The sequence below is a fragment of the Pavona decussata genome, unplaced genomic scaffold, assembly GCF_977016875.1.
Source record: "Pavona decussata unplaced genomic scaffold, jaPavDecu1.1 SCAFFOLD_140, whole genome shotgun sequence".
NCBI classification, from domain to species: domain Eukaryota; kingdom Metazoa; phylum Cnidaria; class Anthozoa; order Scleractinia; family Agariciidae; genus Pavona; species Pavona decussata.
The window spans coordinates 3,097,472-3,119,799 of NW_028145553.1; the positions used below are offsets into that span (position 1 = coordinate 3,097,472).

General features: G+C 37.8%; 3 protein-coding genes across 3 annotated transcripts in view; all 3 read left to right on the plus strand.

Moving 5' to 3' along the window:
* Positions 1-20,875, plus strand: part of LOC146467035 (uncharacterized) — a 63,104-nt gene extending 42,229 nt beyond the window's left edge. The window contains exon 12 of the mRNA XM_085126497.1: positions 20,143-20,875. The gene's annotated coding sequence lies outside the window, so the exon portion shown is untranslated. The remainder of the gene's footprint in view (positions 1-20,142) is intronic.
* LOC146467039 (uncharacterized) overlaps positions 1-22,328 on the plus strand; it is an 80,498-nt gene that overhangs the window by 7,899 nt on the left and 50,271 nt on the right. The window lies entirely within an intron of this gene.
* On the plus strand, positions 1,233-20,875 carry LOC146467040 (uncharacterized). The gene is made up of 11 exons (XM_085126678.1): positions 1,233-1,281; positions 1,423-1,500; positions 1,890-1,957; positions 2,243-2,402; positions 2,645-2,806; positions 2,933-3,010; positions 3,540-3,607; positions 4,124-4,207; positions 15,720-15,761; positions 16,171-19,513; positions 20,143-20,875. Exons 4-10 carry the CDS (start codon positions 2,261-2,263, stop codon positions 19,495-19,497), a joined length of 3,903 nt encoding a protein of 1,300 aa, XP_084982804.1. The 5' UTR covers positions 1,233-1,281; positions 1,423-1,500; positions 1,890-1,957; positions 2,243-2,260; the 3' UTR covers positions 19,498-19,513; positions 20,143-20,875.

Genomic DNA, 22,328 nt, shown 5'->3' on the forward strand with positions numbered 1-22,328 from the left:
AGCTGGTGAGGATAGTGACGTAAAACCAAGTGCTGAGGAAAGTGACGTCAAGCCAACTGCTGAGGAAAGTGACGTCATGCAAGCTGTTGAGGAAAGTGACGTCACGCAAGCTAGTAAGGAAAGTGACGTCACGCCAGCTGGTGAGGAAAGTGACGTCACCCAAGCTGGTGAGGAAAGTGACGTCATCCCAGCTGGTGAGGAAAGTGACGTCACGCCAGCTGGTGAAGAAATGCTGGATTTTGATGAAGACACTTTTAAAGGTGAGAAGATGCATGATTCCTTCTTAGTTGACAGTAAAGAAACACCCTAGTATAAATCCTGTTTTAGATAGCGTAAAGTGCAGGTGTATATTGGAGAGTGGGTGCTGAACAAATTCCTTCCCCCGAAAGAGCCTGAAGGTGTAGCCTAAACTATTGGTTTTTTCCATTAGTAGTTTGCTTTGAAAGAAAATAAACTTTTAACCGAAGTACAAAATGTTTTCATATTGCCATCAGTCCAATTGTGTAAGACGTTTTGAAAAGACTCTATTGTATAAAAAAAAGACTGAAAATGTCTGCGCGGACCGTTTGACCTGGAGTGGTGAAGTAAAAAAATGTCCATACTCGACCAGGAATTACGCGTACACCCTCTTATCTGAGTGTTCCTCATTTAAAGTCCTATGGGTAGATTGGTACGAGTGAGATGTTGTGGGATCGTTTGGGTGGAGGAAAAGATATCTCGCCAACCAACGAAGGATTTTATCGACGTTTTTCTTTGCACAATTCTTTTTTTAAATATCCTTTGCTTAAACAGTGTTTTCCTTGTATTTGACTCAACTGCCGCTTTTTTTGCGTGTGTGTTTGTTTTTTAATTTCCAGATTCCACAACCCCTCACTCGTACCAGACGTCACATTTTTTTCAGAGGAGGAGAATTTGCATCACTCTTCCTGATCCCCATACCTCACTTCTTTACAGAAAATTACAACAATTTGACAATTGCTTCGTGCTTCGTGCTTGCCCCACCCCCACAGGCCAACTCGGGTCCCTATTCTGTCCAAACTCTTACGAAATTGTTGAATTCGCACGTTTAGCTAGTGAATGAAACACGAAACTTCTTCTAATATTCTTTGTTTAAACTAGCCATAGCAGAGGTTTACAATAATGAAGGTAATGAGAGATACAGACAGGAAGATTTCAGCAACGCCATACACTTCTACACGGAGGGAATTTAAGTGAACTGCAGGAATGAAGAACTCAAGGCCAAATTGTACAGCGGCAGAGCAGAAGCATACTTTTGTTTAGGTTAGAGTTTTTCAAATTTGTTAGGCTGATCTTAACTAAGAGCTTTAAGAGCACTTTAAATTAAAACCTAAATAATGTAATACCTCTCCTCTCATTTCCTTTACTGTGTCTCTTCTTCTTCTTCTTCTTCTTCTTCTTCAGGAAATTATAATGATTCACTGAATGATTCTAAGGTTGCTACTGACTTGCAGCCATCATTGGTGAAAGCGATCGTGAGAGGTAAGATTTCTAAGAAAAATGTACCTCTCGTTTTATCGCTGGGCGGCGGTGGTATAGTTCGCTATGACAAAGATCAAATTTTAAACACGGCTTCATGTTCCATTCACTGAAAAGTTACATTACATGTATATATATAACGGATAAGGTAATCATAAGGCATCATCAAGTTTGTAATACTGTACATATAAAACTCACCTACAGAATTTTAGCTTTTCGACTTGAAAGACATTCGGGAATTTGTCTTCCTGCGGCTGAGCTAGTTACCAGGGATATTACAAGGAGGGTGGCCTGGTCTTCGCATCCTAAAAGTGTCCCTTAGTAATATTATATATACGAGCCCTATTTCTCAAGAGAAATGATTTGGAAATAACATTATTCTGATTTTTTAGGAACAAGTGCTTGTGTTCAGCTGAATCAGTTTGAGGAAGCCATCATTTGGTGTGAAAAAGGATTAGCCGTATCCTTTATTGCGGACAATAGAACGTTAAGGAAAAATATTTTTCAAAGTCAAATTTATTTTCTTTCATTCATGCTTATCTGTGCCACCTCACTCAAGACAAATTACAAAAACTAAGTTCTTTGTCTTTTTATAATAATTTTAATGGTGCTGTGTTTTCTTAAATTCCTGAACGAACAAACAAACAAACAAACAGTATGACCTTCTGCCTATAGTAGTTTGACGGTTTTCTCGACTGTTGATAACTATTACAACTATCGTGTTACAAGTCTTGACTTATGTAAGATTGACAAGAACAACCAGATGTTATTGGAATTAAGAGGCCGGGCTGTCAATGAACATAACATACTACAAAATGCAGGCGGAAAGGACGATGCAAATGAATCTGACATCACAACCGCTACTGAAAAATCACCGGTTAATAATGATGAAACCACTTTAAGGGGTGAGGAGTTTTTCTAATGATTACTTATGGTCCAAGAGCTTTTGACAGTTTTATTGGAAAGTTTCAGATCCAAGCCGTGACACTTCTTAGGGGAGTGGTCATTATTTCTTGTTTTGCAGGCGGAGAGGATTGGAGTCGGTATTTCGTCCGCCACTTTGTTAAAAAAAAAAAAACGTATGACCTAGTTTATGAACTTTATTACCAAAAAATAGCAAGTTATCTTTTAACGTTGTTCTTTTTAGCAAAAGCAGAGCTCTTCAAGAATCAGGGCAATGACGGGTTCAGAAAGAGAGACTTCAGGAAAGCCATATTGCTTTACACCAAAGGAATCAATGTGGACGTCAAAGATGAAGAACTAAAGGCCAAACTGCACAGCAACAGAGCAACAGCACATTTTAATCTGGGTATCACATTTGGAGATTTTCACAGTTGGTCATACTGATTAATGTATTTCACAAAAAATTAACAGCAATTTACATTAATCGTGCGCTCATCACAATGCATGTTTCTTTTTATTGATTTTTGCGCAGGTAACTTTCATGATTCACTGACTGATGCAAAAACTGCCACAGACTTACAACCGTCTTATGTCAAAGCGATTGTTATAGGTAAGAGTCAGGAAAGAAAACGGTGAGAACTTTACGTTGTCATTCTACCGAATAATAATAAAAAAAAACGCTTAGCTGAGATATGCTTTGTATCAGTCAAAGCAATATTCTTTCGGTAGTTTAAAAACGAATCTGTTACTCATTCTAAATCGAGTCCTTGTAACTTTTCATGCAATCAGAAAGAATTAAAACACTTTAAGTATCACTTGACGCAATAAGAGGTTAAAGATGGACAAAAGCAACCATCTCGGAATCTCACAGCAGGGAAATCTGTATCGATTATTTTACAGCAGTTAGCGAGCGTTAATGAAACCATAATCAGGTTGTGTTTACTGATTTATTAAGTATGTTTATTTGCCAGATTATTAAAGGCAACCAGTTATTTTAAGTTTGATTTTGTATGTATATCATAAAGAAGGGGAAAGTTTTGCCACAGTACTTTTGTTATTTTATAACCAATTCGTGGAGGCATGAAGCTGGCTGATCTAACATAAGTCAATGCTAAACTGATATCATTCTATTTAATTAGGAGCAAGTGCCTGTGTTCAGCTGAATCAGTTTGAGGAAGCCATCAGATGGTGTGATAGGGGATTAGTAGTATCCTTCATTTTACACTAACAAATAAAAAGGAAATAGATATTGATCTGTTCTGCGACTTTTACATGACAGAAACTTGATTACTGTAAAGGATGAATTATTTAAGAAAAATAGGCTGATAGTGATGTCGTTTCGAGTGTAACTAAGTATGATATTAGACCTTCTTTTGAAAAGTGGCGCTCTACGAGGGATCAAAATGCTGGCAACAAGGGCACTGATAATTTGACATTTATAAGTCACTCTTTGGGGTTAACCGTTTTTCGTTGGTCACATCCCAATCTTTCGAAACATTTCTTAAAACCTTTCTTTAGGCTTTTGACTTGTGACCTACTGTGTTAGGTCGAAACATAGCTTGGTACACTCAGCCTCATGTGTAATAATTTGAGAGTCAGAGTTAACAAATATTTTAATCTAGCCAATGACCACTCATTATTGTCGGTGTTCCACGTTTACAAGGCTTTTTGAAAACTTTTATAACCTTTGTGTTTAACGTATTAGAAACTTGACTAATGCAAGATTGACGTTAACAACCAGAAGCTGATGGAAGTAAGGAGCAGGTCGGTGAGCGAGCAAAACAAGCTGCAAGGTACTGGGGAAAAGGTAACGAAAAATCTGTCAGAAAGGCAAACAGTAAGTTTGATAAACAAGAATTCAAATTCTTCAGTGTTTATTTCTCAGCAAAATTAAAACCAACGTAATTACCAGAAAAAGACGTAAGCAGCACAATGAACTAATCAGAATTCAAAGCAAATGCATGTAACCAGCGGCAAGCGCGGGAAAACGCGTGCGAGCGAGGCACGATTGGTTTTGGTTTGATCTGACTTCCATTGGTTGAGAAAATGGCGCGAACTTTGCCAACCAATCATAGACGGCAGTACAGCAAAACCAAAGTGGAAATTGCTTTCTATACTCAACTGAAAAGCAAGTTATCTAAAAACCTATAAAGTGTGTGCACGACGGCCATTTTGGAGGACCGAAACAATACAATGATATTCCTTTGGGAAATATATTCTATTTTTATGCAAATATCTTTTATTGTTTTAGTCCTCCAACATGACCGCCGTGCACACACTCTATAGAAATGCGACCTTTTGTTGAAATCCACCGAATGTGGATTACAAGAACCTCTCCAGCTTCCATTCAAAGAAAACTTGCTATAGTTCCGATACTGACAAGTGTCTGGAGTTCACACGGATGCTTCACAATCTATTGGTAATGATCTGGGTGTTTTCTTATTTACTCAAGACGTAGCAGGAGGCGTGGGTGGGTAGTGAGGTTTGAAAATTCCAAAAACGTTGCACATTGTTATGCAGAACGATGGTCTCAGGTGCCCACTGCTTTAGTGTGCAGAAGAATTCCAAACTAAGCTCGATTCATTTACTTATCTGGGCTGTACAATCTTCAGTTGGCTAGTTGTGACAAAATATTTTCCATTTTGGGCTCCGTCGCTTTGCCACTCTTTTAAAACCGTTATATAAAGTAATAATTTTTCCTCTTGGAAATGAGATTTAGTTCACTTAACTAAGAAAGAAGAGTAAGAAGAAGTAAAGAAAGAAACAAACAAGAGAAACAAGGCAAACTCACAATGCAGTTTTTTTCGAACACAATTCGCCACTTCCAAAAGAAAAATATGCTAATCGCTGTCAAAGATGGTCGTTTCTTTTATCGCTCCGTCGTTTTCGATGTAAACTCCGCTTATAACCATGGAGCGCACTTAATTTTTACCGAATGGCAGCCAAAACTGACTCCCTTGGGAAGAATGACGTTTCCTCTAGAAGAAGGGCAAAAAGAATACGGGAAAAAGGTTCTCAAACTGACGACGACCTCGAAGAGGGTGCGTGCACACTTCGGCCAATCTAATTTTTGATTTTTCCAACCAAAACGGAAAAAGGAAATATTTCTTATCCTCATCATTTTTACATATTTTAAAATACAGAATAAAATAGAAAAAAAGAAAATGGTCAGAAAAATCGATCATTTTTCCATTTTTCTAATTTCGACGTTAAATTCAAAAATACAAAAAATATTGTTAACGGCTCAAAACTATTTTGCTACTTTTTTATTTTCTTGTTATTGTTGGAAAAGTGAGAAAAATAAAGTAATCTCCGAGTCCTAGATCATTTTCTATTTTTCCGTTTTCTCCAAAAAATAGAAAAACAGAAAAATGAAAAAAGGATATTTATTCACACCATTTTTTCATTTTTTTCATTTTGTTCAAAAAATGAAAAAGATAGAAAAATGGCATAGATATCGTCTAATTTTCCATTGTTCTTTTTTCACATGAAAAATGCTACAAGGATTTCGACCGAATTTTCTTTTTCTATTTTCCATTTTAATCGATCGTAAGTTTCAAAATTGAAATATGATGGATGTTACTAAAACCAGGAAAGGGAAACCGGGGACCGGAAACGGAGAACGGGGAACGGGGAACGGGAGGCTGAGAACCGGTGCACAGCGGTAATCCCTATAAGAATTCAAAATAGGCTATTTAATGCAACTTAAAGAGCGTCTTTAAGGTTTATGTTAGATTTTTTGGCAGATATTCAGGGTTAAGTTTCATAACAGGAATTAACAGTGATTGTCAGTAAAAATTAAAGAAATCGTGGCCACGGTCAAAAATCGATTTCGCTCATACTTTGTCAGTTTGAAGGCCTAGGTAAATAACTGAAGGATATACAGTTAAGCCTGGTTCACACTAGCAAAACGATATAAAAAGGTCATTATCTCGTTATGTTTGTAGTGTGAACATGTAGACATAATGACACAAAGCAACATAATGACATGGACATAACGACAGGAAAAAAACTGATCTTTTTCTTATGTCGTCATGATGTTATATTTCAGCTTAAACAAGTGTGAACATCATTGACATAACGACATAAAAATGAGCCAATCAGAATACCACAAGAATTGTCGAACCCCGTTCGCATTAGCACTATTTTTAATATGGCGGCTACTGTGGAGTTGACAGACATGACGTAGAGAATTTACTGGCCTTGGTGCGGCTCGTGTAGATTAAGAAGAACTTGCTGAAGCGATTCGAACTTATCCAATATTGTATGATTATGATAAAAGCATAAAGGAATTTAAAGACCAAAAGAAAAAAAGAAAACGCGTGGAAGAAGGTTGCAGTCCTGAAATACTGGACGCACCCACTCTTTTCTTCTAGCAATTTTTTTCACTTGGAGTCGTAGAAGAAAAAGAAACAAAGTCATCGCAAAGGCAACAAGCGTTTCTTCCGCCATATTTAAAGTATTCTTTTCACCTAACCTTATGTCTTTATGTCAGTGTTCACATTACCGACATAAGCGATTATGCCGTTATGTCATTATGCTGTTATGTCGTAATATTGCTAGTGTGAACCAGGCTTTAGTTTTAAAAGTCTAACATAATCAAAACTCAGCGAGGAAAAAAGCTAACCGGTAGTGGCTCAAATGCTTTGATATTTAAAAAAAAAGGCAGTTCAGTCATTGATATTAAGGTTTGCGGTTTTAAATCGTTAGGATCTAGCAGCACTTTTGCACGAACGTCGATCAAAGTTCAATAAAATTACAATTCAGTGGCTTTGAAATCTAAAACTCTCGCGTATAAGAGAACACTGCAATATTTGCTTTTCGCAGGAACAGTTACTTCCGATTTGCTATCGAAGGCTGATAAAGTTTCGCATCCTTAATAAGATTAAATTTAATTGTTCCAGATTGTATTGCTATTCAGATATTTTCTACTTCTTCAGAAAATTAACCGGGGAATCAGTGGCACATCGTTAAGTGAGATGTAAATGTCAGTTTGGTAGCCAAGTAGCTCGTGCGTGTCGTGTGTAGGCTCGATTTCCGCCGTCTCCCGTGTCGCTGAAAGTAATTTTATTGAACGCGTTCGTGCGAAAGGGCTGCTTGATCCTAAAGATTTAAAACTGCAAACCTAAAAATTAATGACTGAACTGTTTTTTGTTAAAATATCAGAGCATTTGAGCCACTACCGGTCAGCTTTTTTCCTCTCTGAGTTTGGATTATTTAGACTTTTGCGTAATTGAAAAAAAGTGTGTCTACTTAATCCGAGCTCAGTTCGCTCACAAACCAGCAGAGATGAAAGTAATTGCTATGTTTTGACAGACGAAGAATCAATGTATTCAATTATACCTGGGAAAGATTCGCAGCTATGAAAACGACTGTGTAGCGAGAAGCTGAAAAGTGAAAATTTCGAGTTCTCGCGAGGTGAAATCCGAGCTTCCCTAGGGTGACCGCTTTAGTAACATCCATCATACTTACGATCGATTAAAATGGAAAAAAAAATTCGGTGGAAATTCTTGTGACGTTTTTCTATTTTTCACGTGGAAATAGAATAATGAATAGTTGGACGATATCTATGCCATTTTTCTATTTTTTCATTTTTTGAACAAAATGGAAAAAATGAAAAAAAGGTGTGAATAAATATAATTTTTTCATTTTTCTGTTTTCCTATTTTTTAGGGGAAAAACGGAAAAATAGAAAAATGATCTAGGACTCGGTGATAACTTTATTTTTCTCATTTTTCCAACGATAATAAGCAAATAAAAAGTAGCAAAATAGTTTTGAGCCGTTAACAGTATTTTTTGTATTTTTGAATTTAACGTCAAAATTAGAAAAATGGAAAAATGATCGATTTTTCTGACCATTTTCTTTTTTTTCTATTTTATTCTGTACTTTAAAATATGTAAATATGATAAGGATAAGTAATATTTCCTTTTACCGTTTTGGTTGGAAAAATCAAAAATTAGATTGGCCGAAGTGTGCACGGACCGAAGAGCTTCCCGAACACGACGGTGACGCCACGCTGAAAGCCCTTGACGATATCAGGAATAAGTTAGAAAGTTTACTTCCCCTCAAACCAGCTGTTGATGACCTAAAATCAGTAATTACTAAACTCACAGAGGAAAACAAACAACTAATGGAAAGTTTGAATTCCGCAACTAAAGGAAATTCAAAAAATTAAAAATGCTGCCGCCGCGACTGAAAAGGTGACTGCTTCGCTTCGCAAAGAAATGATCAGTTGAAGGCTGAAGTCGACAAATTAGTATGTCACAACATACGTCTTGAAGTTCAGTCAAGAAGAAGCAACTTCAGAGTTTACGGTGTCAGAGATTCTTCACATGAATCTCCAGCAGAAACCGAGCAAGTGTTGAGAAACGTCCTGATACAACAACTTCAAATACCTGAAGAAGACGTAAACAATATGAGCTTCAAAAGAGTTCATCGAATTTCTAACGTTTCATGTTTAATGTTTAATGTTTAATAATGCTTTGCCATGCTAGTATATGTACAATAAAAAAAATGAAATTACAAAAGTTATAAAAGGCGCATGACCGGAGAATAATTGGGGGAAACTAAATTCCCATACAAAGAATATTCTCCAAAAAAAAAAATGTAAACATTATAGAAAAAAAAAAATGAAACAAATATTAAATGCGGCTAACAACTAGCTTACTTAAATTACCTACTAAAATTGATACTAAGAATTGTGAAGTAAAATTTACAAATGGCTCAAAGCTAACCTAACGAGTTACTCCTGATTTAAATGACACAAATGATCTAAAAGATGGATTTAAAACTGCTCAATGAAGGTGCATGCATAGTGTTTGTTGGAATACTATTCCAGTCTGTTATGTAGCGATTAAAAAATGAAAATTTAAAGCGATTCGTACGTGTCTTCTGTGGTCTTATCTTGAATTTATGTTTCTTACGCGTTTTCGCTAATACATTAAAACCAAAAACCATATGAGGATTTATGTCACAGTGTCCGAAAATAATCTTGTATATCTGCACTAAGCAGATAAACTTCCTTCGTAACTCAAGCGAAGGCCATTTCAAGACCCCAAGTCTCTCCTGAATGACTCGAGTAGCTCGCCTCTGTATCGACTCTATACTTTTGATGTACTTCACTAAATACGGATTCCAGACCTGACATCCATATTCCAAAATTGGACGCACTAAAGTCTTATATGCTGTCGAGACTCCTTCCGGATTGTTTGAACCAAAGGTTCTCCTAATCAAACCTAGAACTTTGTTAGCTTTAGCACACATATAGTTTATATGGTAATCCCAAGACAGGGAAGACTCCAGCCAGACACCAAGGTGCTTATGGTGATCTACTGCTGACTGATAAGGGTTTGTCAGAGAACCAGTACTCATGATGATATGGATCCTTGGATTTCGATAGGTGTAGGACCTTGGACTTTTCGGACTTCAGAGTAACAAGCCAGGAGTTACACCAGTCATAGGCACTATGAAGGTCAGTTTGAAGATCTTCACAATCCGACGCTCAAGTAACTTTCTGGTGAAGAATACTGTCGTCAGCAAAGAGTCCACAGTTACACTTAACTGCTAAAGGAAAGTCATTAATATAAACAAGAAAGAGCAAGGGGCCCAAAATACTTCCTTGAGGCACGCCAGATATTAATTCAGGCCAGCCGGAAGAATGGCCGTCAATTACTACTCTTTGTCTTCTGGTAGTCAAGAAGTCTGAAATCCATTCCAATAATTGACCCTTGATTCCGTGATGTTGGAGTTTCAGTAGCAGGTGTGAATGGGACACTTTATCGAGGGCTTTCGCAAAGTCTAGAAAAATTGCATCCACAGAGCCACGCTCCTCAAGAATACGAAGCCACCCATGGACAAGCTGGAGCAGCTGAGGTACACATGAGCGAAGTGGTCTGAAGCCATGTTGATTATCACATAATAACTTATTATCGGAAAGAAAACTCATTATTTGATTGTGTACAAGACGTTCTAAAGACTTGACAACTACACTTGTTAAAGAAACAGGGCGATAATTATCAACTGCCGTTTGCTCCCCCGACTTAAAAATTGGAACTACGTTGGCCGTCTTCCACTCAATAGGTAGTGTGCCACGAGAAAGGGTGTAATTAAAGAGCCTTTCCAAAGTTGGAGCTAGTTCCATGTGGCATTCATTAAGCAACCGAGGGGAAACCCCATCTGGTCCACAGGCCTTATTTACATTCAGAGATTTAAGTACTTTAGCCACTTCACTAGGTGTACAAATCAGATCATTAATGAGATGTGCAGGCAAAACAGTTGAATAATCACATCAGCGTCCTGGTATGGATGACAGTTTATCGGTCCTATTATTAAATACCGAACAAAAGAATTGATTAAAGACGTCTGCTCTTTCCTCTTGAGTTAACGCGCGAGTTCCGTTGTATATAATACAACCAGGTGTGCTCTGCTTCTTTGTACATGATTTTACAAATGACCAAAATCGTTTCGGGTTGGTGTTTAATGAAACTGTGAGGTCTTTGACATATGCAAAATAGGCTTTTTTAAATTGTCTTTCACCAAGTTGCTAAATTTTTTATAGTTGGCCCATTTTGCTTGATCCCCAGAGAATTTTGCTTTCTTCCAGAGTCTTCGCCTCTTGCGTAAGAGTTTCTCGGCAAGTCTGAGTTAAGCCAAGGCACATCGCGTCGACGTTTAACCTCTTTCTTCTGAATATTACGTTCTACAGCTTGGAAAAATAAGGTCTTCCATGCTTCCCACACATCATTCACAGAGCTCCTTACACACGAGCTGTTAATCAAACCAACAAATTTAAGAGTCCGCGCCCAATCATCGCCAAACCCAGCTTCTATCAAGACAAGGAGCAAATTCTTTCATACGCTAGCACCTTACCAAAAGGCTCAAAGATCGGTGTTGCCAGCGACTTTCCAAAAGAAATCGCCGATATGCACAAGAAACTTTACCCAATCTCAAAAGCTGCTAAAGTACAGCTTTAATGTCGACAAACTTATTACGAAAGATCTTCCTCTGTGCGGTAAAGTTATGGTACATGATTAGTCAGTTGCTGTAAATAATTGATTCCTTTCGCGCTCCCAAGAGTTGCTTCGCTCATAGCGCCTACTTATTTAGCATTAAACTGCTCATAGGGAACCCGTTTAGGTTTAAGAAGAGGTTTCCCTACTTTGAGCAGTTTGTGCTCTAGTAACTGTGCGTTTTGTGCCTTAGCGTCTCTGTATAGTCGCTTCTGTTTACATGTTTAGAATTTATTTAGGTATACTTAGATTTATCTCCCTACAGCTTAGTCTTATACTCCCTCAGCTTGCGATAAGGCTAATTGCTGATGTATATTGTTTAATTTACACTAAGTACACCTTCAAATCAAAAGTGCTCATATTCGAAAAGTTTTTTAATATCTTCCTCAACGAAACCGATAGAGTATTCTATGCTTCTAAGGTCTTTTAAGTCACCGCTGCCCCGTTTAGACTCTCCGTTTGTTCTTTAAACGTAAGAGGTTTGAATCAAGCTAAAAAGAGACGGCGGGTGTTTAGATGGCTCCACAATCAAAAATTCGACGTTGTTTATTTACGAGAAACTTACTCTTCCAAAAGTGTCAAAGAAATATGGAAAGCAGAATGGGGAGGGAAAATTTATTACAGTCATGGAACAACGCATTCAAAAGGTGTGATGATATTATTTAAACCGAGTCTGGATTTCGAAACAGAAAGCATCTTCGCTAATAAGAATGGACGATACTTGCTATTAAAAGCCAACGTGCTAGAATCTTCCTTCTTGATTAGCAACATCTACGCGCCAAATGACTCTACCACTCAGATAGCTTTCTTTCGCAACCTTGATAACATTCTCCTACCATTTGCAGATGCACAATCATCTTGGGAGGTGACATGAACACCTACAGATAAAATGGTTGGAGCTCCTGTTCAGAAAAAAACAAAAAGTCGTTGACGAGATTGAAGGCTTAACCCGGCGTTTTAAACTTCACGACATTTGGAGAAATCAACATACCAACAAAACACAATTTACATGGCGTAACAATTCCTTAAAAGTACAATGCCGCTTAGATTATTGGCTTGTGTCGAAAGAATTGTTGATGTCTCTCATTGATACTAACATCACCAACCCCACAATATCTGATCATAGCGCTATCACTTTCACTCTTCAATCGAAAGAATACGCTAAACGTGGACTTGGGTTTTGGAAAATTAATAACGCTTTGCAGAAAGATGCAAATTTTATTGACGAGCTCGTAAGCAAAATACCCGAATACAAAAGCAAACACTGTTACCTTACTAATGAAGGCCTGTACTGGGACATGCTCAAGATGGAGATTAGAGGTGTCTGTGTACAATACTCAAAAAGGAAAAACAGAATAAAAAGAAATAAGGAACGAGACCATCAGAAAGAAATTGATCACCTAATGGCCTTGCTGTAATACAACACATCGAAAGAAAATATTACTAAATTCCACCAATTAAGAGCTCAACTCAATCAGATTGCTGAATATAAAACCGAGGGTGCAATGATTAGAAATGAGATACGCTGGCCAAAAAAGAAGAAAAGAATACTAAATACTTCTTAAATCTTGAGAAAAGGAGGTTTGCAAAAACTTATATAACTAGGCTTAAAACAAGTTCTGGCTCGGAAACTTTTTGGGAAAAAGAGATTTTGGAAATGCAGAGAGCATTTTACGAAAATTTATATACAAGCGCTCCCTGTGATATTAGTGCACGCGATGCTTTCCTGGGAGACCCTAACCTCGTCAAACTCGACGAAAACGAGCTAAATGAACTTGAACAGCCTTTGTCGAAAACCGAGTGTTTCAACGTTCTTAAACAGTGTGCTAAAAACAAATGTCCGGGCAGCGACGGTCTCTCAGTTGAGTTCTATTTGCACTTCTGGCATCTACTTGGTAATGAGATGGTCCAAAGCTTTAACTATGCTCATAAAGTAGGACAACTCAACATAACACAAAGACAAGGTATAATAAAGGTCATACCGAAAAAAACGCAAGGACAGGTTGTATTTGGAACATTGGAGACCGCTAACGTTACTTAACGTCGATTATAAAACAGCAACCAAATCTATAGCTCATAGAATCGCTATAGTCCTCCCCAAATTAATAAACGACAACAAAGCTGGCTATGTCAAGGGCCGCTTAATATAGGACAGAACATTAGACTCATTAACGATATCATGAAGATAACTGAGCTAGAAAACATTCCCGACATGGCGATTTTTGTGGACTTTATAAAAGCTTTTGACACCGTCAACTGGAACTTCCTTTTTAAGACCTTGGAGGCATTAAATTTCAGCCCTCAGTTACTACAGTGGATCCGAACCTTTTACACTGACTGTTCTAGCTGTGTAGTAAATAATGGTTACGCCTCTGTCTTCTTTAAACTACAAAGAGGTGTTCGCCAGGAGTGCCAACTTTCCGGCTCCCTATTTGTGCTGTGCGCTGAAATTCTTGCTAATGCAATAAGGTCTAATGCAAATATTCAAAGAATCAACATAAATGGAAAGGGATTCAAAATTTCACAATACGCAGATGATATTACTGTTTTTGTTTCTGATATAAGATCTGCCCAAAACCTCGTCCATCTGCTCCACGCTTTTCAAAAATGCTCTGGTCTTGAAGTAAACAGAAGCAAGACAGAGGGCTTATGGCTAGGTGTAAACAAAAGCAACCTGGAAGAACCTCTTGATATTGCATGGCCAAATTAAAAGATCCCGTATTTGCCCTTGGTATTCACTTCTCTTATGATGACGAAGCTGCTTTCAAAAGGAACTTTGAACAGAAACTGTCCTCGATGGCTTCCTTGCTAAACTTGTGGTACCCTAGGAACTTAACTTTACAGGGTCGAATTGTCATTTTAAAAGCATTAGCCCTCTCTAGACTTATTTATAACACTGCTTTCTTCACTGTCACCCCCACATTTATTCAAAAAGTTAATAAAGCTATTACTTAATTCGTCTGGCAAAAGAGAAAACCAAAAATAAAACAAACTGCCCTGGCCCTAAAGAAAAAGGTGGTCTCACATTGCCTGATTTTGACATAATCAACAATGCTCTCAAAGCAACGTGGATCAGAAGACTAGACAGCTGTCATCCCACCGCGAGTTGGACTCACATTCCCGTTTCCCTGCTAGAGCGAGTTGGTGGTCTGTTTCTCCTTAAATGTAACTTTGAACTTAAACATCTTAACACACACATTCCATTGATCTTTACGAGAAAGCCTTGTTGGCCTGGCAATCTATAAACTCGTCCACTCCCTCCTCAAAAGAAGAAATACTAAATGAAATCTGATAGAATAACCGCTTTATTATGATCTTCAACGATTATTCAGTATACTATAAAGCATGGCATGTATCGGGTGTTGAAAAAATTGGAGATCTCTTCAACGGCAATACCTTTCTATCTCACCAAGACTTCTGCTCTTATTTTGGTCTTAAAACTAATCTTCTTACCTACTGCGGTTTATGCAAAGCAATTCCTCCTAACTTGATTAAAGTAATGAAAGGTAAATTACAACCGCCTTCGAATAAATCCATAAGTATGGATAGAATTCCCCTTGAGAAGCTTTCTTCTAAACTTGCTACCAACTTTTTTGTTGAACGGAAATTTGTTCCTGCCACCGCCAAAAAAAGACTCAGAAAAGCTAATTTAAATGAACAGCAAATTTCTCAAATTTACAAGATGCCGGCGTTCAGTGCTACAAAAGACATACAACTCTCAATGTTTCAGTTCAAGATCTTACACCACATCTTACCCACCAAGGCTACATTATATAAAAATGCGGAATTAAAGAACATGACCGCTGTCATTTATGCGCTGAAAAGCAAGCAATCACACACCTATTACCTATTTGTGACTTGTCCCAATGCTCAGCTGTTTTGGACACATTTTTCAGTTTGGTGGCGCGAAAAAAACAACATTGAGATCTCGCTTTCTGAAGCGCAAACACTTTATGGCATCACAGACACCGTGCCTCAGTGTCTTGGTTTAAACCTCTGCTTGATAATTGCAAAATACTATATTTACACCGCGTCTAAAAATGAGGAAGATAATTTTTTCGATGCTTTTTTGTCTATCCTGAAAAATAAAATACAAACTGAAACTAGCAATTCTAAGGTGCAAGTCAAGCTGTGAAAATAATTTTCTTGATTCTGGCTAATTTCCCTTGTTTTTTGGATTTTTTGTTTTGTGTGTTTGTTGTTATTTATTTATTTATTTATTTTTTGTCGTTTTTTGCGTATTTACTCTTCGTTAATAGATAGTAAGTTAGTAATAAGTTGTATTACAATTCTTTTTTCATTATTTTGTAGCAGGCTCCGACTCATCGGCTCCTGTCTTGTGAGCATTATCTTGTAAGTTAATATTTTATAAGTAAGAAGTATTTAACTAAACAAGTTATATGTAAGTAGGTATTAAAGTTTTATGCGACTAAGTAAGTACTTTGTAAGTAAGTCAGCATTATGTTTGTAAAAACAATAAAAATTAAAAAAAAGGCGATGAACTTACCACTGTTTTACTTGCACTTTTTTGTTCATGTACAATAGCAATGATGATGATAATGATGACAATGTCAATTAAGATGATTAAGATTGGTTGTAAAAGTTATAATGATAATAATAATCTTTATTGAGGAAACTTTTTCACAAAATGTGGTTTTTGAAAAGGACCTCAAAGATTAAAAAAGTAATATAGATAAATACATAAATTATATAACGAATTGGAAAACTGTTTAAATAAAACAACTACGTTTATGTTTGACAGGAAAGAGGCACCATTTTGGTCAAAAATAGCAGAGACGCAAACGACAGCTGTAAAGAAAGTTGCATCTCTTACAATAACATCCCAGAAAATCTCAAAGCAATCATACAATACCATGAAGGTGAACTACGAGTTGCGAAGAAAAGGGGAGACCAATTACTGGAGGGGAAGATTTATGGCAATCTTGGGGACGCTTATTACAGCCATGCAGATTTCAAAACAGCCATGCACTACCATGAACTTCAGCTAGAAATCGCAAGAAAAGTAGGAGACGTCTCAAGTGAAGGGATAGCGTATGGTAATCTAGGCACCGATTATGCATTCTTCGGTGATTTCAAGCAAGCCATACACTACCATGAACGTCACCTAGAAATCGCCAGAAACGTGGGAGACGTCTTAAGTGAAGGAATAGCATTTGGTAATCTAGGTGACGATCATTGCAACCTCGGGGATTTCAAAAAAGCCATACACTACCATGAACTTCAGCTAGAAATCGCAAGAAAAGTAGGAGACGTCTCAAGTGAAGGGATAGCGTATGGTAATCTAGGCACCGATTATGCATTCTTCGGTGATTTCAAGCAAGCCATACACTACCATGAACGTCACCTAGAAATCGCCAGAAACGTGGGAGACGTCTCAAGTGAAGGAATGGTGTATGGTAATCTAGGCAGCGATTATCACAAACTCGGAGATTTAAAGAAAGCCACGCACTACCATGAACTTCACCTAGAAATTGCAAAAAAAGTGGGAGACGTCTCAACGGAAGGAAAGGTGTATGGTAATCTAGGCAACGATTATTACAAGCTCGGAGATTTGAAAAAAGCCATTCATTACCATGAACGTCACCTAGAAATCGCAAGAAAAGTGGGAGACGTCTCAAGTGAAGGAATGATGTATGGTAAACTAGGCAACGATTATTACAACCTCGGAGATTTCAAAAAAGCCATTCATTACCATGAACGTCACCTAGAAATCGCAAGAAAAGTGGGAGACGTCTCAAGAGAAGCAGAGGCAAATGATCATCTAGGAAACGATTATCACAAGCTCGGAGATTTCGAAAAAGCCATACACTACCATGAACGAGCAGTAGAAATCGCAAGAAATGTGGGAGACTTCTCCAGTGAAGGAATGGCGTATGGCAATCTAGGCAACGATTATCACAACCTCGGAGATTTTAAAAAAGCCATACACTACCATGAACGGCAACTAGAAATCGCAAGAAAAGTGGGAGACGTCTCAAGGGATAGAATTGCGTATTGTAATCTAGGCAACGATTATCAGGACCTCGGAGATTCAAAAAAAGCCATACACTGCCATGAACGTCACCTAGAAATCGCACGAAAAGTGGAAGACGTCTCAGGTGAAGGAATTGCGTATGGTAATCTAGGCAACGATTATCAGAGCCTCGGAGATTTCAAAAAAGCCATACACTACCATGAACGAAGCCTAGAAATCGCAAGAAAAGTGGGAAACGTTTCAAATGAAGGAATTGCTTATGGTAATCTAGGCAACAATTATCGGTACCTCGGAGATTTAAAAAAAGCCATACACTACAATGAACGGAGCCTACAAATCGCAAGAAAAGTGGGAAACGTTTCAAGTGAAGGAATTGCTTGTGCTAATCTAGGCAACGATTATCGGATCCTCGGAGATTTAGAAAAAGGCATACACTACCATGAACGTCACCTAGAAATCGCAAGAAAAGTGGGAGACGTCTCAAGTGAAGGAAAAGCGTATCTAAATCTAGGCAACGTTTATTACAACCTCGGAGATTTCAAAAAAGCCATTTACTACTATGAACGTCAGGTAGAAATCTCAAGAAAAGTGGGAGACAAAATTTCAATTGGCGTAGGTTTTCATAACCTTGGAGTTGCCTTTCATTCAACAGGCTTTTTATGCAAAGCTGCAGATTTTCATCAACACAGTATAGCTGCGTTGAATGATGTGAGGCATGATCTCGGGGCTAATGATGACTGGAAAGTGAGCATGCGCAATTTGTTCCAAAATGCGTACGTTAGTTTATGGCGTTTGTTGTTAGAGCAAGGCAAGATTGTGGAGGCTCTTTTATCTGCTGAGCAGGGACGTGCACAGGCTTTGAATGATCTTATGGAGTTCAACTATGCATCCAAGCAATACCGAAAAGAAACTGCCCCAGAAATACAAACTATAGCTGAGTTAAGTGGTTTTCCTTCTACTACAGTTTTCTTCGCGCTTGAGCACCAAGAAATAATTTGGTGGGTTTTAAAGAAAGGAAAGGATATCCAGTTAAGAAGAAAGCAAATCCCCGAGGGTCAAGTTGATGCTGAAACTTTCTTGGACACCACAAGGAAAGAATTTCGTGGTACAGCTGTTGTCGAATGTGAGGATCGTTCATTAAATATGACGAGAGACGAAAACCTTGCAGATGAGAGTTCCCCTCCAGATGAGAGGCAAAATCAGCGCGGGTCCTCCAATCTCCCGAATAGTGCTTTAAGTTTATTATATGAGACTCTCATTAGTCCCATCCAAGATTTGTTACTTGAAAGTGAAGTAATATTCGTCCCCGAGGGTCCATTGTGTTTGGCTCCTTTCGCTGCGTTCATGGACTCAGATGCAAAGTACCTCTGCGAATCTTTCAGAGTCCGTGTGATTCCATCACTGACGAGTTTAAAGTTGATCGCAGATTCTCCCGCTGATTACCACAGTAAGAGTGGAGCGCTTCTCGTGGGCGATCCTTGGATACAAGAGGTTACTTTTGAAGGAACGAAGCTTGACCAGCTGCCATTCGCACGAAAAGAGGTGCAGATGATTGGGCGAATACTTCACACCATACCTCTTATTGGAGGGAATGCAACGAAGAATGAAGTATTGAAACGACTCTCCTCCGTTGCTTTGGTGCATATTGCAGCGCATGGGCGGATGGCAACAGGAGAAATTGCTTTAGCACCAAATCCTTCACCGGTATCACGGACTCCTGTCTACAAAGATTTCGTTTTAACAATGAGAGATGTACTGAATGTTCAGATGCGAGCAAGACTGGTTGTGTTGAGTTGCTGTCATAGTGGCCGTGGGGAGATTAAGGCTGAGGGTGTGGTTGGCATCGCACGGGCATTTTTGGGTGCTGGTGCTCGGTCTGTTCTGGTGTCATTGTGGGCGATTGATGACGAGGCTACTATGGAGTTCATGAAAATATTCTATCAGCACTTAATGAAAGGTGAAAGTGCCAGTGCAGCTCTGAACCAAGCCATGAAATCCATGAGAGAATCTGACGAGTTTAGTGCAGTGGATTACTGGGCTCCGTTTGTACTCATTGGTGACGATGTCACCCTAGAATTGGAAGGACAAGACTGAGTAGCTGACTTTCTCTGTGAGTAGAATGATCAACGTTTGAAATAAGAGAATTTACTAGCTCTCTACTAAAGTTATTTGAAGCTGGTTTTATTTGAGTTTTTGGAACCTAACTGACATTCCCATTTGATGGAAAAAAGCAAAAGTTCTTAAAAGTCTTAAGTGTTGCAGTTTCCCCGTTTACTTGGGTTTGGGGAGATCAGTGCCTTTTTTCTCTTAGCATTAAATAGTTTTTACTATAGGAAACATTTTCCATTCTCCGCGGTAAAATTTTCACTCGGAAATTAGTAACCTTTTCGTGGTTTTTTACTGATGTGCGAAATAATATTTCCTTCAGCTTGGCGATTTTGTTTTTGTTTTTTTTTTTTTTTTTTTTTTTTTGGTTTTTTTTTTTTTACGGTTTCAGCATGAGGGAGGGGATGGGCTAATCTGAAAGCGATGCAGTTTCCATCTAAAAATTGGACTAACATATTTGGAGATGTTCAAGATGTTCTAGGAAATATCTAAATCATTTGTTGAATGACAAAACAAAGAGGGAAGACAAACGGATGGAAAAATCTCCTTGATTAACAACAATATTATGCATAATCATTGGAGGCGTTTTTAGCTTTTACTCTAATTTGATTTATTGTTGTTTTTGCTTTATAGCTGTTGAACACAAAGCCGAATCAATATTTTTGATGGATTATGAGATGGACAATCATTTTGACAAGACAGGGATGGCTAGGAACTCGTCTAAGAGACTGTAAATAGTTGTTTATATTGACTAGCATGTGATTACGATGGTTTTGAAGTCGTTATCAAAAGAGTAATGCTTACCGTACAGTTCATTTCAAATGTTTTTTAGATAAGGATTGGACTCTTTACACACTTTTGAACTATTAACACTACAAAAATGTCTTAACAATTTTAGGTCAAGAAACGTTTGTACTAAGCGGCAAAGTATTAGATTGATTTTTAGTTTTCTAGTCCAGGACTTGCCAAAATCCTCACTGGGTTGGAGAAAACATTGCTATTTTTTGTATGTTTTTTTATTTTTTCTAAATTGGCTACTTACATAGAACTATAGTAGAGCCGCCATAGTAGATTTGTGGAGCAAGAGAATACTTGTATATATAGACAAGAGAATAAGTTTCAGGAATCAAAAGAGACGCGACTTCTCTTCGTCAAAGGTGTGATTCCGTCATAATTTCTGCCATATGCTCAGATATCAATAGTAACGAGCTGTTATTTTTTTCCCTCGATTTACAAGTGGTTAATATTTGTTCATCGAACATATCTATTACATAAATGATAACTACTACAAAAAAAAAACGAAGGCAAGCAAATTAAACTACAAAAAATCGAGCTGAAATACAAGAATAAATGATTAAATGTTAGAGTGAATGTTTTCTGATGTGTTTAAAATATAAAAGGGGGTTGGTTTGAAGAAACTGTGGTGCTGCGTCGGCGGGAGGAGAAAACGAATGTTTGGTTCCATCAATAGAGTTGATAACTGAATTAAGGTAATCGGGCCGCGTAGAGAGATTCGTTTGTCTTGTCTATATCAGTTTTACACGAACCAGGATTGCTGAAATTAATAAATGTAAATATATGAAACATATATTTCATATATTTCGCAGCTTAAAATTGCGTACTAACTGCGAGGATCTTTGCTCTTTACACAGAAATTAGTTAGAAACTTAGAGCCAGTTATTAAAAGACAGTGAAGACGGTGTTTAACAAAACCACGTTCTAAGCCATTTTTTAATTTTGCCAACAGTCATAACTAAACATTTATAATACTGCTGACGGTAACAAGATGGCTTGCATCCGACACTAGAAAACTATCTATCTTCTTAAAATAAACCACCTATAAACAAATTTGGAGACCCACTGACTGTCTTAAGCCGGGGCCTAAGTTAAACTCGGTTCAAATAACTGGCCCTTAGTGCTTAGAAAGCTTCAATCACAATGTTCAATTATAAATTGCTTCTACAAAAGCTGAATTTTATAAGTTTCATACCTAAGCTCAGTTTGTTGAAGAGCTTTCAAACGGTGATATTTCGATTACAAGTAGAGCGACGACTTAAGATTCTAGATGATGGTAAAATTTCTTCCAATAGCTGCAATCTTAAGTCAGGTGTACAGTGTTAATAGGTACCGGCTAGCTGCCGAGTGGAACCTAGACACAAAAAGGCACCCTATCCATGAAGCTTAGTCCTATGTTTTCAACGATGAAAAAACTAGATTTTAGTCGTTGAGTACCAGCTTAAAAAAGCCATCATGGCACTTAACAACGTTTGCCTCTGAATTGCAAAGAGAAACTTTGATTATCTGGTCTTCTTCTTGATTTTCCCACTCCTTTCTATATGGTACCGATCGGAATTCTTGTTGAATATTATGGAGCCGTGATTTCGGCTAAAAACACGCACCTATAATTCGGTACTAGCGGGAAAGGCGCAGCCCCAGAGCCAAATAACAAAGTCTTAACTGTACAGTACATACTTGTTTTGTTTTTAGGATAAATGATTAATTTAAGTAGAACAAAGAAAGCGTAACATTGAAGTTAAAGGCAGTCGTGTTTAACGCGATCTCGTTAAGAGACTATCGAAAACTAAACGTCCCCGTTTTTACCATCTCATTAAAATGGAGTGTTTTAAAAATGTCCAGGACTGAACGTACCAAAATTCTTGGCGAAAATAGACAGAAATTTCAATTGAGGTCATCATAGGCCGGGCCCTTGATCAAACTACAAAATTTACAGAATTACAAAATTCTAATTTCAAAACAATGCGGATATTCCAAATATCACTAATAAAAATTCGCAACAACATTCTCATGGTAGAACCTGG

Excerpts from the sequence above, each read along its gene's own strand:
- LOC146467040 (XM_085126678.1), top strand. The coding sequence starts at position 2,261 with ATGTTATTGGAATTAAGAGGCCGGGCTGTCAATGAACATAACATACTA. Across the intron at positions 2,807-2,932 it reads AACAGCACATTTTAATCTGG|GTAACTTTCATGATTCACTG; the intron begins GTATCACATTTG and ends ATTTTTGCGCAG. Across the intron at positions 4,208-15,719 it reads TGCAAGGTACTGGGGAAAAG|CAGGCTCCGACTCATCGGCT; the intron begins GTAACGAAAAAT and ends ATTATTTTGTAG.